The sequence below is a fragment of the Hyaena hyaena genome, unplaced genomic scaffold, assembly GCF_003009895.1.
Source record: "Hyaena hyaena isolate Hyena2069 unplaced genomic scaffold, ASM300989v1 scaffold_551, whole genome shotgun sequence".
NCBI classification, from domain to species: Eukaryota; Metazoa; Chordata; class Mammalia; order Carnivora; family Hyaenidae; genus Hyaena; species Hyaena hyaena.
Window position 1 is genome coordinate 1053459 of NW_024081183.1, and position 16312 is coordinate 1069770.

A 16312-nucleotide genomic window follows, 5' to 3' on the forward strand; every position below is an offset into this window, starting at 1 on the left:
GGAAAACTCTGTCTTTATGAGCTGGGCCCCCAAGTGCCTGTCAGCATGAGGCCCTTGAGTAGGTGACCTTGCGGTCCTTCCAGCTCTGCTCCATGGATTTGGGGGCCTCGTCCCGCAGCCCTGGTGCCAAGGTGCTTTGCGCCTGTGACTTAACTACATGGTGCCGCCACGGGGCCATCCCTGTAGCTCTGGAAGTGTCTCCAGGCTTCCGCTCTTTGATGCGTCCTGGTGTGCTTTCCAGGCCACACTCCAGCAGGAAAGTGCTCTTGAACCTCCGTAGTGGTTGGAGGGCGGTGATGGAAACAGCTGTTACAGTTTCTTGGCGTGGTCAAAACAGTCCAAGCCCAGGAATTAGGAGGTCCAAGAATTAGTGTAAACGGTGCTGCCACGGGCAGGAGGCTGCGGTTGGCTGGAGAATCCTAGAAATGACCTTCAAGAGGCCTGGTTGTGTAGGTGATTCCGAGGTAAACTGGGAAGCAAGATGCGGTAGTGAGTAGATTTCTCTTGCGGAATCGGGACTCTTTATATCCGCATGCTTGCTTTTGCCAGGGAAGCTCTACGGAGATGCAGATTACTTGGAAGAGAGGCACCGCCACAGATTCGAGGTGAGGAGTTGAGCTTGGTGACCTTTAAACGTTCCTCCTTCCGCTGACTCAGCAGACAGCAAGCCGAGAGGTCAGTCATCTTACTCTTCGTGTTTCCGCAGGTGAACCCGGTCCTGAAAAAGTGTTTGGAGGAGCAGGGCTTGAAGTTTGTTGGCCAGGATGTTGAGGGAGAGCGGATGGAGATCGTGGAGCTGGAGGGTGAGCGTGGGGTGGCTGTGCATGGGGGGGATGGTGAGCACTGGCCTGAGGGTGGTAGGGAGGGCCCAGACCCGGTGCGGTGCTCTTGGAGAACAAGGCACCCGGAGCCCTGGGGAGCCTGTCCCTCCTCAGCCAGCACCGCGCTCCTGGCCTCGGTTCTCATTCTCCAAAACGAAAGCTTGCACTTGGCCCTTGAGCCCCCTTCCGATCTGACGACCTGCACGCTCAGTCCCACGAAGCCGGGGAGCAGGGGGAGCCGGGGCGGGATCCCTGTGGGGTGGGGGGGCCAACGAGTAGGGCGTCCGTGTCCCCTGCTCTCTGGCCGCCTTCATTCGGGTTCTGATGAAGACGCTATTTTTAGGTGATTTCGAGGGTCTGTAGAAACGTGAAACATTTGACGAGGTTTGTTCTCCTCTGTGTTTGATGTGCACGACGGAAGTGCTGCTTTTGTTTCTGTTTCAGATCATCCCTTTTTTGTTGGCGTTCAGTACCACCCCGAGTTCCTGTCCAGGCCCATCAAGCCCTCGCCCCCGTACTTCGGCCTCCTGCTGGCCTCCGTGGGGAGGCTCCCGCATTACCTCCAGAAGGGCTGCAGGCTCTCGCCCAGGTGTGGGTCACTCCCCTCTAGTCTGTGGGGGTGGTGGGGGGTCCCCGGCCTGTTACCCTGGGCGTGGTCTCCTCCCTGGGGTTCTCCGGCTGCTTCCGCGGCGACGGGGCCCCTCCCTGTAGCAGCTGGCCTCCGGGACGCCATGTAGTGGTGGGGCCCTGGGGTCTGTGGGGAACTGGCCGTCACGAGCTGTGGGCTTCCTGCCCCGCTGCTGCCTTTGTCCTCGCTCTGAGCTAGTTAGAGTGTCAGCACCAAAGTGTAAATCGATTGTGTATCTTTTGTAACTGGAAGGAAATCCCTCAACAGCTGCATGCTAAATACATAAGGCAGGAAAGCGTCTTTCTGGCTCCTGCTGGGTGTAGGCAAGTGTCCCTGTGGTGATGGTGGCAGAGAAGGGTGGGACCCTGACAAAGGCGTCCTTGGGGGGAAACGGTGAGTAAACCATCTGAGTTCCACAGGGACACCTACAGCGACAGGAGCGGAAGCAGCTCCCCGGACTCTGAAATCACCGAGTTGAAGTTTCCATCAATAAATCATGACTGATGGTAACGTAAGTGGTGTTTTTAAGTTGTAGTGTTTGTGTTTGTTTGTTTTTTTTAACCTTTTAAAAAATGTTTTTTATTTACTTCTGAGAGAGAGAGAGAGAAACAGTGTGGCAGGGGAGGGGCAGAGAGAGAGGGAGACACAGAATCTGAACGGGCTCCAGGCTCTGAGCTGTCAGCACAGAGCCCGACGCGGGGCTCGAACCCACCAACCGTGAGATCCTGACCTGAGCTGAAGCGATGCTCAACCGACTGAGGCCCCCAGGCGCCCCTGTTTGTGTTTGTTTTAAAGGCGACAACACTAGAGTCGCAAAGATATCAGGAAGGTTCTGTGTTGAGAATTTTGTCTGCCCAATGATGTAGGAGGCAGGGACCATGTGGGCGTCGGCCCGCTGAGGCCCGTCTGAGTTATGGTGCACCCGTCCCCCTGCTTCGGGGACCCCAGCCACAGGGCGGTTGTCTTGTTACCGATCGCCTTCATTCAGGTGCCGGTGTGACCAGATCTGGGGGAACTGGGTTCTCAGGCCCTGTTATTTCACGTAGCTATAAACTTGGAGGCCATGAGGCAGGTGACGGGTATGAGGAAACGGTGTTAGGCACCTCTGCAGACTCGGCTTTCATGAGGAAGTGCTTTAAGATGGTTCCCTACGGCACTTCTGTGTTGATCGTTACTTGTTCTCGAACTCCCTTAGAATCTGAACAGTCACCGGACGGGCTTTGAACGTTGCTCTTGATCGTGACAGGGTTTGTATGGCTATAAAGTGTGATACCTGCAGGCACTGCTGTGAATTATATAAAATATCGTGATAACGGAGTGAACCGTGTGGGCAAAAATCCCACATCTTGCTGGTGGGGATATCAGAAGGGGTTGGGGTGGCAGGAAACTGTGGGGGCCCCGCCCCTGCGGGTGGCCTCCTGAAGCCTGCACCCCTCACGTTCACATTCACACATGGCTGTGCCCCTCCTGCCCTGGATGCGGGGCCGTTGGCCCATGAGAGCGTTGAGGGGCCGGGCAGGCCGTGCGGGTTCGCTCTGCAGGAGGGCGCTGCCTGCAGTCAGCACACACGCACTCGTCTATCACTCCGCTGCGCAGTGTGCGGTTCAGTGTCTGTGGTCTGAGCAGTTGCGCCAAGCGTTCACGGTCAGGGGCTGGGTGGCAGTCCGGTCTACAGAGACTTTCCCTGCTGCGCCCAGGGGAGGCCTCCCTGCCGGTGGCCTGTGAGGAGACCCGGCGCCCCCAACCAGAATGCCCGTATCGGGGTGAGGGGAGAAGCCCCAAAGATCTGGAAAATGCACGCCACTGCAGGAATTCCCAGTTCGGCTGTGACTCCTCATGCTGGTGTTTGGGACCTGCCACGGGTCCTCGCCGAGCCGCCGGCGGTTTGCCAGAGCCGCTGACTAAATCCCGACTTATCTAGTGGAATATCTGTCGTGTAACTGCGCTCTCTCTCTTTCTAACAGGGAAGATCCTTCAAGAGAGCCTTCGTTCGGACTTCGAGAGTTTACAGCTTCGATTTTACACTCAGCTTTTGACACTTCCTTTAAATTATGTTTTTATTAAGATTATTTTATTACGGGGGAGAGGTATCTGGGAGACTGTGGCTCACATGTCCCATCCTGTGTGCGGGCCCCTACACAGTGCTGCCCGGTGTGGATGCCCCGTGCGGTCCCCAAAGCCCTCGACCGAGGAACAGGGCCTCTGGGCGGGAGCGGAGGATGCACATGCTGGTGGAGCGGCCATCCGTCACCTCGTTTCTCCAGATTGCCTCCTGTCCAGGTGGATCCAAGCGCGTAGCCCCCCTGGAACGCCAGACTGCAGGAAGGGTGCCACGCGGGCCTAGTGTGCACGGAGGGGCGGTTCTGGTGGGTGCGCGCAGCGGCCGGTGCTGGGAGCCCGAGGGCGCCACCCTGTGCTGAGGAGATGCTCGCCGCCCACTGTCGTCTGCAGGGAATGGTTAGTTTGGGGTCACACAGAACAGCAGATGGCCTGTCTTCTTGGAAGCGAGGTTTGTGCATCCCTGTGCTCTGGCCGCACTTCTCTTCCCGGGGCTGGGAGATACTCCTTGCATCAAGGGGTTGCTTTAAAAAAAAAAAAAGAAAAAGAACAAAGAATCTTCTGGGGAAACTGCCTCTAAAACCCTCTCATATACAGACAGCTTTGCTTGAGGGGACTTCTTCCTTCCAGAACGGCGTTCCTACGGCTGAAATGCAATATGGAAAGCTATTTTCTTAATGTGATGTAAGGCTAGGCGCCGCCGTTGCCTGCTCTGTGCTGGCTAGCCCCCGTGTATGCTCTAACTTAAATAAATACTGCGAACAAGCCGTGCTTTGTGATGCCTTCATGTCGCGGCCGGTGGGGAAGGTCTGAGTGTGGCAGCCTGACATGTCCGTGTCACAGGGACTGTCAGCAGCTGGCTCTCCTCCTGTGGGGTGGCCTTCTGTGGACAGGTGATGACAGTTTGTTTAAAAACGGAGAGGTTTTTAAATGTTTAAAAAAACATTTTTTAAAAATGTTTATTTTTGAGAGAGAGAGAGACAGCGTGAGCAGGGGAGGGGCAGAGAGAGAGGGAGATACAGAATCCGAAGCAGGCTCCAGGCTCTGAGCTGTCGACACAGAGCCTGACTTGGGGCTCGAACCCATGAACAGTGAGATCATGACCTGAGCCAAAGTCAGACGTTTAACCAACTGAGCCTCCCAAGGAGCCTTTCTTAATTTTTTTTTAAACACTTATTTATTTTTTGTAGAAACAGAGCTTGAGTGGGGAGGGCCAGAGGGAGAGGGAGACAGGATCCGAAGCAGGATCTGTGCTCAGCACAGAGCCCAACATGGGGCTTGAACCATGAACTGAGAGATCACGACCTGAGCCAGGGTCCGTCGCTTAACCAACTGAGCCACCCAGGGTGCCCCCAGGAGCCTTTTTTAATGGAAAACCAGAATTTCCCCAAAAGGCTTCATATTGAGGTTCTTGGTGTCTAGAGATTCAAAGAAGCACAAGTGCTGCTTGATCATGGGAAAGAGGGGATGGGCATGTGTTTATGGCGGTCTATGGATGGCTCTTTTTTTTTTTTTTTTTTATATTGTCAAGTTGGTTTCCATGTAACACCCAGTGCTCATCCCTACCAGTGCCCTCCTCTACGCCCATCACCCCCCTTCCCCTCTCCCCCACCCCCCTCAGCCCTCACTTTGTTCTCAGCATTCAAGAATCTCTCTTGGTTTGCCCCCCTCCCTCTCCCCAGCTATTTTTCCCCTTCTTCTCCCCCACGGTCCTCCGTTAAGTTCCTCCTAATCCACCTATATGTGCAAACATATGGTATCTGTCCTTCTCTGCCTGACTTACTGCGCTCAGCATAACACCCTCAAGTTCCATCCACGTTGCTACACATGGCCACATTTCATTCTTATTCCCATGTAGTATTCCATTGTATAGATAAACCACATCTTCTTGATCCATTCGTTAGTTGATGGACACTTAGGCTCTTTCCATGGTTTGTCTGTTGTTGAGAGTGCTGCTGTGAACATTGGGGTACATGTGCCCCTATGCATCAGCATTTCTGTATCCCTTGGGTAAATTCCTAGCGGTGCTGTTGCTGGGTCATAGGGGAGTTCTAGTGTTGAACCTCTACACTTTTCCAGAGGGGCTGCACCAGTTTACATTCCCACGAACAGTGTAGGAGGGTGCCCATTTCTCTACATCCTCGCCAGCATCTAGTCGCCTGATTTGTTCATTTTAGCCACTGACCGGCGTGAGGTGGTGTCTGTGGTTTTGATTTGTATTTCCCTGATGACGAGGGATGCTGAGCATCGTTTCATGTGTCTGTTGGCCATCTGGATGTCCTCTTTGGAGAAGTGTCTGTTCATATCTTCTGCCCATTTCTTCACTGGATCATTTGTTTTGGGTGTGGAGTTTGGGGAGTTCCTTACAGATTTTGGATTTTTTTTTAATGTTTATTTTTGAGAAAGAGTGAGCAGGGAAGGGGCCGAGAGAGGGGGACAGGATCCGAAGCAGGCTCTCTGCTGTCAGAGCAGAGCCGGATGCGCGGCTCGAAGCCACGAACCGTGAGATCATGAACTGAGCCGAAGCTGGATGCTTAACTGACTGAGTCACCCAGGTGCCCCAAGGGAAGTGTGTTTTGCAGGCCCTCCTGTGAAATGCCGTCTGACAGGATTCCATGGTTTTCTAGTGGCTCAGACCTAAGTTTAGGCGGCTCCCTGTTTCACCAGCAGATATTTATTTGGCATCCACTGCGTGCCCACCGTGTCTGAGGTTCTGAACGTCACAACCAGGAATGAAACAGACCCAGATCCCTGTCCCCTGGAACATGTATTTTACTGCAGGGGAGGGGACAGCTATAAATAAAAGCTACAGAGTGACTGACAAGTGCGTTGGGGAAAAAGGTTGGGAGCAGGAAAGGGGGAATGGAGGTGTTACTGGAAGTAGGCTGGGTAGTGAATTTCCTTCCCTCTCACTTGGAAGGCAGAGCAGAGAGGAACTAGTCCTGCAGCTCTCTAGGGAAGGAGCATTCCGGGGGTTGGGGGGGAAGCAGCCAGTGCAAAGGCCCTGAAGCAAGTGTGTTCCATGAAATCAGCTGGTGGGTGTAGCCGGAATACAGGAGCAAGGGGCAGGAGGGGTTGGAGGTCAGATGGACCGAACTGCAAACTGTATAGACCACTGTTTGGACTTCAGTCTTGATGAAATGGGGAGTTCTTGAAGGGCTTTGAGCCCAATCAGACACTGGCTTTCTAGTCTCTGGCTCGGCTGGTGGAGATGACAGGGGAAATGGCCAGAGCAGGACTCCTTGCCGGTGGCTGGAGGGTGCAGGGGCCGGTGGGTGCTGGGCAGACAGCATGGGTCTGATGATGACAAGGTGCTCGCACCCCAGGATGAAGATGAAGATGAAGAAACCAAACAGGTAGAAGTTTGCCCCAAGGGACCTGGTCTTTAAGGCAAAGCTGGAATGGATTGCAGCCATCCAGGCCCCACAGCTCCGCTTGAGAGGAGCTCAGGGCTGGCTCCGCCTCCTGGACAGAGGTGGGCTGGGCATGGGGCTCAGGACTCTGCTGCGTCCAGCTGGCTGACTGAATGTTCTAGAAAGAACCACTCTTGCCCCAGGCGCATTTATTAAAGAGCTTTGACAACCACAAGTTCCAGCAAGCGCGGGATGGTGGCTGCAGGGTGGCCTGTTCGCCCCACAGCCACCGTTATTGAGCGTGCCTGGCCATCTGCAGAAGGCTTGCCCCATAGGACACATTCCTTTCGGGTCTGGTCTTGTGGCTGGAGTGACAGACCCCGGGCTGGGCCAAGGGAGCTTCTGAAGAAGTAGGACAGTCCCTTACAGCTCAGCCCTCCAATCGCTCTGGCCAAGTTTTTACCAGTTCTTTCTGGCAGTAAGGTTCCTTGGGGATCGGGCTGAGAGCGGCCTCGCAGATACACAGATGGGGGCCTGCTCGGGATCGGAGTTCGTGTATGTGTGGTTGTTGAAGGGCCAAGGGTGGCCACGCTCCCATCCACCTCTGGACAGCCCGGACGGGTCTTAAGCGAAGGACTGCGACTCCGATAGAAAACTCTGCACCTGCCACGTAGTGCCGGCCGCCCGGGGCCCTCACAGGACGCAGCAGGTGCTGGAGACGGGTCCTTGCTGCTCCAGCTGCTGCCGGAGCTGCTCCTTCTCGGCCGTCAGCACCTTCACCCGCTCCTGCAGCGTGCTCAGCTCAGCCGCCCACTTCTGCGGGGGGTGGGGGGACCCCAGATGCAGAGGCCTGAGGTGATGCCGCCTCGGGCTTGCCCCCTGTACCCGGGGCTGAACTGACAGAGAGGAAGGCAAGCCCCAGAGGGCCTGGGGGGCCTACTCAAGGCCACTGGGGACCACATGGCCCTCCCTGCTTGGTGGGAGCCGGGTTCCTGGCGGTGTCACCACCCCTGACAAGCCAGCCCTGGGGTTTGAGGCAAGCCGCTTGACCTGAGGGGCCTGCCAGCATCGCAGGTGGTGGGGCGGCCTCTGCGGGTTCCAGAAATGGGCCGCCCAGGCACGTCCTTCCCTCTTTCCGCCCCTTGCTCCCTCAGGACTGTCCAGCACTAAGTGCCCCCCATGGTAAGGGCCATCCCCCAAATACAGCCCAGTCCGGTTTTCGGGTCTTAAAACTTCTCACCATTCTCCTCCCCCGGCTCCCCAGCCCATGGCGGTGGAACGTGGGGTGTAGCGGGGTTCAATACCCCACCCCCCGTGCCCCCTGTGTACTTGCGGGTGGTGAGGCACCGAGGAGAACCCGGCGGCATGGCCAGGACTGCTGGCGCGGCCCTGCCCCTCACCTGCTTGCACCACTCCTGGATGGCGCGGACGGACAGCGGGCCTTGGATGCTCCCGTCCCGCCGCAGGAACACCTCCCCCTGGTCCGTCTCGTAGAGCTGCGGCTCAGTCTGCGCCCTGGGGGCGCGCACGCTCAGGCGGATCACCTTGGTGAGGGCGACAGCGACTCTGCCAGGTGCTGCGTCCCCCCGGATCCCACCTTGCTCGCTCTCCGGGGCTCCTGGGGCAGCCTGGTGGGCCTGGGGGCAGGGGGGGCCCGGCCTCTCCTCCGGTCTCTCCCCCTGGCCCCCCTTCGCCCCCACCCCCCGCCCAGCCCTGCTCAGCAGAGCGGAGTGGGGGCAGACAGACCCAGGCTCACCTTGAGGGGGGTGCTGGAGGCCGCGGTGCTGACCACCGGGATGAAGGAGAGCGTGTAGGCGTCGGGGAAGACCTGGGGCTGGAAACCCTGCAGGATGGAGTCCACCAGCAGGCGTACGCGGTCCTCGTCGCGGTGGCTGCAGGGGACGCCCCGCACCAGGCCGCTGTCATCGACGCCCACAAACAGGCTGCCGCCCTCGCTGTTGAGGAAGGCGCACACGTAGCGCCGCAGGTGGTGCTTGAAGGCCAGGCTCAGGTACTCGCCGCCGCCTCGCTTGAACTCCACGCTGCGCGTCTCGCAGCCCAGGAAGGCGCCCTGGAAGAGGCGCTCCTGGCCCAGGATCTCCTGGTGCGCGATGGCGCTGTCAGAGCATGCGCCTCTGGGCTGGTCCTGGGACCTCAGAAGGGCCTGTGCTGGGGGGCTGTTGGCAGGGCTGAGGCTGGGGCTCAGGCCGCTGTCGTCCTCCTGCCGGGGTGAGGGGTGAGAGTAAGGAGCCCCGAGGGACAGGACAAGAGGGACGGGTCGCCTCCTTCCGCCTGGGGCTCAGCCCGCTGGGGCATCCTAAAGCCCTGTCCCAGGGGGGAGGGCCTAACTGCCCACCGTCCTGCAGCCGGTGCCAGAAACCCCGAGTCAAGGGATTTGAACCGCCACTGCTCCTTCCTGCTAGGCTGTGGGATGCATGGGGGGTACAAGGGGCTCTCCTTCCCGGGGGTCGGGAGCCAGAATGCCTGCGGCCAGTCTCTTCCCACTTAGGTTGTAGACAGGCCTCTGAGGCTCGGGACCAAGATCATTCCAGCAGATCACCTCGGCGCCCTGAGGTCCCCTGTGATAGGTCTCTGAATTGAAGGGGGGGGGGGCGGATCCTAGAAACCCACCCCTTCCTGGTCTCCCTGAAATGCCTGCCTGTTGCTTTCTGGACCATTGATCAGTCCTGAATCTCGACCCTCCTCCGGCCCTCCAGAGACCTCGCCCATGGTTTCTGTTCCAGTCTGGGCTCTGTTCATGAGCAGGCTCATGGCCAGCGGCCTAGGGCCTCATCACGGCCCCCTACCTCCTCAAGGCTCCTGCCATCCCATCCACCCTCCTCGCTGCCCCTGGATGCAAGAAGATTCTCACTGCTGCTGTCCCCGGCTCCTTGCTGCCTCCCAGTCCCCCGCAGAGGCTTCTGGGGCTGGGACTGCGGTGTGGGCTGGGGCATGGTGGTGAGGGGCACCCCACCACCGGCCCCGCAGCTCCCAGAGGAGACAGTTTATCAAACACGAGAAACCGCCTCACAGACGTGAAGTCAGGCTCCCAGGTCTCGAAATGTCAGTCACAGAGCTGCTCAGTTCTGCAGCAGTTTAAACACCGCAGTTTTTCTTCCCGAAAGGAAAGGAAAACCACAATCACCTGTCTCACCGAGTGGCCTGCCATAGCCTCGGTGAGTTGACAGCTCCCTCCCATCCCCCACAAAGGCCAACCTTCCCTCCCTCCCCCTGCTTTGGTCTCCCCCCTGGCCCAGCTTTCTTCCTTAGCCCTCCAGCAGCCTTCAACCTTGCCCTCCTGCAAAGGCGCCACTGCCCGTCACCATGCCCCCCTGCCTAGAATGACCTTGCACTCCCCCAATCGGGACTCCAGCACTTCTGTGAATTTGTCCCCACAGCCCTGTGTCCTTCCACAGCTGCAGGCGGCCTGTGTCTGGCTCTGCTCAGAGATGAGGGCTCCTCAAGGTCAGGGCCGAGCCCTTTCCGGCTGCGTTACCGCCTGGCCTGGAGTGGGCACGGACATTGGCCAACTGAATGGACGAGGTGGGGCCGAGGAGAAAACCCCGAAGGCCCAGGCTGGCCCAGGCGCAGAGGATGGACTGTGGAAGGACCCGGGGCGGGGAGGTCCCCGCACTTTGGCCTTTCTCCAAACCCAGGCTGGAGGCGAACTGTGAGGGTCAGTGTGCCTCTGGGAGTCACCTGCCCCTGGCTCCTCAAAGATGCACCTCCCCGCCCCTCCCCACCCCCCACCCCAGGTGAGGCTCTGGGCTTGCAGACCTGGGAGCCCGGGAGCGCCTCCCTTACCTCTCTTCCCCTTGGGGGCCCCCGGCCGTCGCCCAGCACCAGCTCCTTCCCGCGGGCCGCCAGCTCCTTGAGGATCTGGTGCTCCTCCACGGCCGTCTGCAGGCGCCAGGGCAGGGTGGCCAGGCTGTCCCTGTGGGCGCTCACGTGCACCAGCGCGTAGGCCTTCCGCGGCCGCCTCACCACCTCGATGTGCTCCCGCGCCACCGGCAGCTCCAGCCGCTCCAGGGCGTCTCGCAGCAGGCAGGTGAGCACAGGCACTGAGAACTGGGGGTTCAGGTGGCCCACGTAGAGAATGTGCGTGCCGGCCCCCGTCTGCAGGCCGGAGTCCTCTGCCCCGGGGACTTCTTGCTGGGGCTGCGTGCTGGGGGGCTCCATGAGGGGCTCCTGCACCTGGGTTTGCGGGGATCTCTTCCTGGGGGCGTCTGGAGAGGTCTCCCTCGGAAGGGCTTCCGGGCTTCCTTACTGCTCCTCCCAGGGCCTCCCAGGGGACTCAGGGGCTGCAGAGGCTCCTGGGAGGTTCACAGATTGGCAGGGGCTGGGCAGAGCCAGAGACAGGGAGGGAGGGCAGAGGGCCAGCCAGAAGGGGCCTGCCACCCACCCAAGCCCAAGGCCTAGGACAGGAAAGAAGGGAGTCAGCCAGGGCTGAGACAGACAGCAGAGCAGGTGGGTCTGCCGCTCCATTCTACAGAAGGGAAGACTGAGGGGATATGCCCGAAGAGGGGCGAGGGGACCAGAATTCAGGTCCCCGAGGGCCCCACCACCACCCTCCGTAGACCCCAGACGTCCTGTCTTTCCTCCCCAGGCCACAGGCTGGAGGCCTCCCAGAATTTCCTGCACCCCAGGGATCCCCGCTGCTCCCAGGCCCCAGGGAAACCTTTTCAAGGGAGAGGAAGCTTTCACCCGCGGCTCGGAGGACCTGCAGCGGCCACGCTGCAGCATCTCCTGGCCCCGCCTGACCCGAGTGTGAGCCCAGCGGAGGCTCCGAGACGCTGGGCCAGAGGGTTTCCGAGCAGACGCTGTCATGCTGCGGCCACACTGATGAAGGCTGTGGCCCCTCCCCAGAAGAACGGCCTTCGCACACAGACAGCTAGTTTGGGGAGGCTCACGGCCCTTCCTCCTGGTCTAAGACTGACTCCTCTGATTTTGGTCCAGAGAGAGGAAGTGAGGAGGGGCAGAGCTGGGGCCCCTAAAGACGCCCCCTCCCACAGGGCCAGGGGCCTCACCCCTGAGCTGTGCACAGATCGAGCACAGAGCAGCCCTCCACTCACCCCCACACACCCGGCCTCCGCTCTGTGTGGCAGGTACCACCCGCCTGCATCTTTCCAGATTGGATCCTTGAGAGAGTCGGGGCCTGGGGGCTGGCACGGCCCGGGTGGGGGCATTCAGGGCAGATAGGAACAGGAAGGAAAGGGAGGCCTGTGACCCTCATGTCCTGATGGTTCCTGCTGGAGGGTGGGAGGTGCCAGCCCTCATCTCCCACAGACCCCTGACCCCTGGCTGGCAGCTCCCTGGTTAGAGGGGGCACGGAGATCTTGGGGGCTGGGGGGGGGGCAGGGAGAACCGGGACTGCAGGAAGTGGGCGGGGCCTGCAGGCCTACCTCTGTGATCTCACAGGAGCCAACAATGGCTTCCTGGCCAGCCTCAGGCCCCGGGTGGGGACGTCAATCAGGAAAACTTCTGCCCCATTCCCTACCCCCAGGGTAGTGAACACACACCAAGGCTGGGCTGTGTGGCCACGCCTGGGCAGCTCCCAGAGTCCAAGGGCTGAGAACATACTTCCTCCCCTGTAAGTCTCTCCTACTGCCCCCCTTCGCCCCCCCCCCCCCCCCCCCCCCCCCCCGCACCAAGCCATGACCACGCCGGTCCTCTGGTGTCACAAGTCCCCAACTTTCCCTTCATGACCAATCCCAGGCTCCCGCTGAGCACTGATGGCCCAGCTACTCCCAAGATCTTGGATCCGAGTGGACACAGCTGGGTCCAGGCTGCCCCGGCCCCCAGACCCTGCTCCACCCCAGAGATGGAGGTTGCTGTCCCAAGGATCCCTGATAAATAGGTCAAGATTTGCTATTGCTTTTCTTCTTTTTTTCTTAAAAACATTTTTTTTTTTTTTTACATTTATTCATTGTTTGAGAGAGACAGAGAGAGAGCACAAGCAGAGGAGGGGCAGAGAGAGGGGGAGACACAGAATCCAAAGCAGGCTCCGGGCTCTGTCAGCACACAGCCTGATGTGGGGCTTGAACTCATGAAATGAGAGATCATGACCTGAGCCGAAGTTAGTCGCCTAACCAGCTGAGCCACCCAGGGACCCCCGCCATCTCTTTTCAAGGACAGGGTTGGCACCTGCTGTTCAACAGGGGCCAAGACATGGGGTGATACACAGCCTTTATTAATGCAGAAATCTATTCTGGGGGGTGGGGGTCTTTGATAAATGTTTTCATTATGCAAATGTAGGTAGCTAGTTCCCAGGCGGCTTCTAAAGTCCTGAGTAGGGGAGGGCTGGCGAGTCTGGAGGCAGATGGGGAGAGTCTGTGGGGGCAGCTGGCCCCCCTCCCTTCCTTGAGCAGCCATTCTGGAGATGCTAATGGAGTTTTGTTTCCCTAAGGGACTGAGGCAGAAGCTTGGCTGGGGAGGCTGAGAAAGGAGATGGAGGCCCCCAGGGGCAGCGTGAGGCTCTGGAAGGGCCTGGCAGGTGCCCTCCCCATGGACGGCCGTGAACTCTCCATGTTCCCCCCTCCACTTACAGGCCTGTCTAGACTCTGTGGTTGCTTTCCTGGCAACCACACAGCAGGGGCTGTAGCTGCATAAGAAGGCGACGTGGAGTCATGGCCTGGAGAGGCGCCTTGGCGGACGGAACATGTGAACATGGGAACCGGAGAACATGACTTGCTTCTCTAGGGGCCTTGCTATCAGGCGGCCTTCTCCGTGAGGGTCTCCACGCTGATCCACGTGCCCAGGTTCTCCCCTCTGCCTGGGGGTCTCTGTAAACACCTGCGTTACTAATTTCCCTGGGTTTTTAACCACCTTCTGTGAAATGAACATCCGTTCCACTTCCTTTTGGGGGTGTCGGGTAAAAACTGTCATTGTAAGCACTTAATACACTTGCAAAATAATGTTTTAAATACTGAAATGAGCTGCACGGTCACTGGGCTATTTATAGCATCAGGCTTTCAAACAGTGATGATGGTCCTTTGCAGGCGGCCCGGCGAGTGGCAGACACAGGTCTGGGGTTGGAGCATAAGCAGCCACTTGGACTCCCCTCACTGGATGTCTGTGGCCTTACTGACAAACCCTACTTTGCACTAAAGGAAAAAATCCTCTTGAATCTAAAATGAACAGGGTGCAGTGAACCCAAAGATGCAGGGGAGAGGGAGGCTATGGATAAGGCTCTTTCCATGTTATCTGGAGAGTGTCCACTTGGTGGCCCCACATGGCCACGATCCCCGAAACCACATCAAGGTTGGGTGTCTGCCCAGGGAGGCCAGCCGAGGGGCCGAGGCGCAGGGGCACAGGCCAGAATTGAGCTCAGCCGTCATGTGGGAGAGGACGGGATGTCGGGAGAGCAAACTCTGGAACTCGGGGGGAGAAGTGGTGTGGATGCAGCCTTGGCCATCTGGGCCCCACGGCTCTGCAGCCCATCTGGAACCTTCCCCTTGTGTATGGGCATCTGCCTGTTGATTCCCACCCACCTCGACAGGGTCGAGCCCCAGCCACCCACGGGTGTCTTGGGACCGGAGTCTTTGCACTGGGACTTGTCAGCTGTGGGTCGCTGGAAGCAGCTGCCGGGGCCTTGGTGCCGCGGGCCAGGCACGAATGCACAGTATGTGACCCTTGGCTGTCACCATCCCTGGTCTGGAGGTTTCCAGCTGTGAGGCTTCCTGAGAAATTAGGTGACTTAGGGTAAGGAGGCTGCCAAAGGCTGAGGGACGGTGAGGGGAGGGGTGTCTGGGCTCTCCGAGGCGAGAACGTTCTCCAAGGCGTTGTTAGCCTTGCTTGCAGGGAGGAGGGGAAGAGTCACCTTTCAGCTCTTCCTGAGGAGGAAGCATGGCGTCGGTGTGAGGGCAGAAACAGGGTCCGCTCGGATAACCAAAGCCACATCCGCAGATCTCGGGTTGTTTGACAAAGATGTCAACAAGGAGGGTTTCGGAGGTTCCTGCTCAGGACTAATGGCCTGACAATGCAGAGGTGACAGGGACCGTGTGTCCAGCAGCATGTGTGTCTGGGGCTGCCGGAGGCCACCTCAGCTTTTGGGCAGGACTCTGGGCCACTGTCAGAAGGCTTGGCTGCGGGGGTGCCTGGGGAGCTCAGTTAAAGCAGCCGACTCTGGCTCCGGTCCTGGCCTCACGGTGGTGGGTTTGGGCCCCACATCTGGGCTCTCTGCTGTTAGCACCGAGCCCCCTTTGGATCCTTTATCTCTCTCTCCCAGCCCCTCCCCTGCTCTCTCTCAAAAATAAATACATAATATTAAAGACAAAACAAAACAAAAGGCTTGGCTTTGGGAGACAATTTCAAAAGCTCTTGTTTTCAATTCTGACACCAGAAGTTAGGGCTGTAAGAGTGATGGGGTAACGAATCCTCTCACTGCCTCCAGAATCTGCCACATGGGCACCTTTCTAGTTCTGTTCCCCTGGAAGCCAGATAAAAGTGGAAAGGTGACGTGGCTCATGGCGAGAATGGACCCTAACTGTAAATGCTCCGGACTGGCCACAGTCTGGGGCCTCCTCAGGGCCATGACTCAATGGGGCACGCCCCTTGCAGGGACCCAGAAGCGACGCCTATGGAGCAGCTATGCCAATGAACTGGGGGGTTCTCGCTCCCTTGGGGCACAATGCTGCTATGCCAAGGCGAACCCCACTGCCCCCGGATGCGTCCCATCCCTTTGCACTTGAGCTGTCACCTGGATGACGGCGGGCTCTGCCAGGACTACCCCGCTGAAGAGGGCTGCCTCATGCTGTCCTGTGGGCAGGTGACGGTGTCTGACAGCCTTCAAGGTGGATGCCATACTCAGGGCAGCCTGCGGGAGTCTGGACTCTGAACAGTCAGCAGGATCCGAGACAGCGGCTCCCTGGAGGGTGTGACAGGCACCCCTAATTAGCTGTGGAGTTTGGGGCAAGTAACTCTCCAAGCTTTAGTTTCCCACGTGTGGCACAGGAGGAACATGGTAGTTCTAGAGGGCTGTAGAGAGGCTGGAATGAGAAGTAGGACATAAACCACTCGGCTGGGAAAGCGTATGCTCTTGGAGACCAGGGGTGGGTGGGGTGGACGCTGATTTGCTCCCCAAGGGGCAGCCCTGCAGTGGGCCCTGTCTGCCTATGCGTGCTGGCCTTACCTTCAGGCCCCGTGTTGTGGGGAAGGGGCACGTCCCAAAGTTTGTCGTCAGGGTTCAGTAAGGCCTGAGTGCCGTGAACGGATGGCGCAGCCTTCTGCCCCAGCGTCCGGGAGTCTGGGAGGGCAGTCCTGGCCGCGACAGCACGGCAGGGCCCATGGTTAGAACCTCACGGTATACATCAGTCACCATGTCTGCACCAGCCACAGGGAGCGCTGGGAGCTGTCCCCCACCTCACCTCCTCTGAAACCCTCATACCACGTGGGCCCAAAGAAGGGAAATGACCCCGCCCAAAACGTCACAATAAGTAGACTGACTAGGACCT

The 16312-nt window shown here is 58.7% G+C and overlaps 2 protein-coding genes and 2 long non-coding RNA genes across 11 annotated transcripts in view; 3 read left to right on the forward strand and 1 right to left on the reverse strand.

The window, feature by feature from the left end:
• Positions 1 to 4274, forward strand: part of CTPS1 (CTP synthase 1) — a 29530-nt gene extending 25256 nt beyond the window's left edge. For 3 of the 4 annotated variants that reach the window (XM_039255926.1, XM_039255927.1, XM_039255929.1), the window contains 5 exons: positions 550 to 605; positions 707 to 803; positions 1266 to 1410; positions 1869 to 1960; positions 3414 to 4274. In XM_039255926.1, the coding sequence (XP_039111857.1) occupies positions 550 to 605; positions 707 to 803; positions 1266 to 1410; positions 1869 to 1953 (383 nt within the window). In that variant the 3' untranslated portion in view covers positions 1954 to 1960; positions 3414 to 4274. The remainder of the gene's footprint in view (positions 1 to 549; positions 606 to 706; positions 804 to 1265; positions 1411 to 1868; positions 1961 to 3413) is intronic. The other variant, XM_039255928.1, reaches the window with a different exon arrangement.
• Positions 4275 to 7049: 2775 nt separating this feature from the next.
• Positions 7050 to 12203, reverse strand: SLFNL1 (schlafen like 1). Of its 5 annotated transcripts, none has more exons than XM_039255934.1 (6): positions 11933 to 12203; positions 11581 to 11735; positions 10665 to 11173; positions 8617 to 9081; positions 8261 to 8404; positions 7050 to 7676 (listed from the first exon to the last, which is right to left on the reverse strand). In XM_039255934.1, the coding sequence occupies exons 3-6, from the start codon at positions 11037 to 11039 to the stop codon at positions 7554 to 7556; spliced, it is 1107 nt and encodes a 368-aa protein (XP_039111865.1). In that variant the 5' UTR covers positions 11040 to 11173; positions 11581 to 11735; positions 11933 to 12203; the 3' UTR covers positions 7050 to 7553. The 5 variants fall into 5 exon arrangements, with proteins under 5 accessions (XP_039111865.1, XP_039111861.1, XP_039111864.1 ...); XM_039255930.1 differs by having other exon boundaries at positions 10665 to 11275; XM_039255933.1 differs by lacking the exon at positions 11581 to 11735 and having other exon boundaries at positions 10665 to 11275; positions 11943 to 12203.
• Positions 9091 to 10703, forward strand: LOC120247869. The gene is made up of 3 exons (XR_005532434.1): positions 9091 to 10036; positions 10277 to 10403; positions 10616 to 10703. It is a non-coding gene; the product is annotated as an uncharacterized LOC120247869 (long non-coding RNA).
• Positions 12204 to 12290: 87 nt separating the features above from the next.
• LOC120247868 lies at positions 12291 to 13774 on the forward strand. The gene is made up of 2 exons (XR_005532433.1): positions 12291 to 12450; positions 13408 to 13774. It is a non-coding gene; the product is annotated as an uncharacterized LOC120247868 (long non-coding RNA).
• The last annotated feature ends 2538 nt before the right edge of the window (positions 13775 to 16312 follow it).

Bases quoted from the DNA above. Each gene is read 5' to 3' on its own strand.
- SLFNL1 (XM_039255933.1), bottom strand. From the start codon at position 11,039: ATGGAGCCCCCCAGCACGCAGCCCCAGCAAGAAGTCCCCGGGGCAGAG. The intron at 8,405-8,616 runs GTGAGCCTGGGT...GCCCTCACCAAG, and splicing joins CCTCCAGCACCCCCCTCAAG to GTGATCCGCCTGAGCGTGCG. The intron at 7,677-8,260 runs GTGAGGGGCAGG...CACCCCCCGCAG, and splicing joins TCCAGGAGTGGTGCAAGCAG to AAGTGGGCGGCTGAGCTGAG.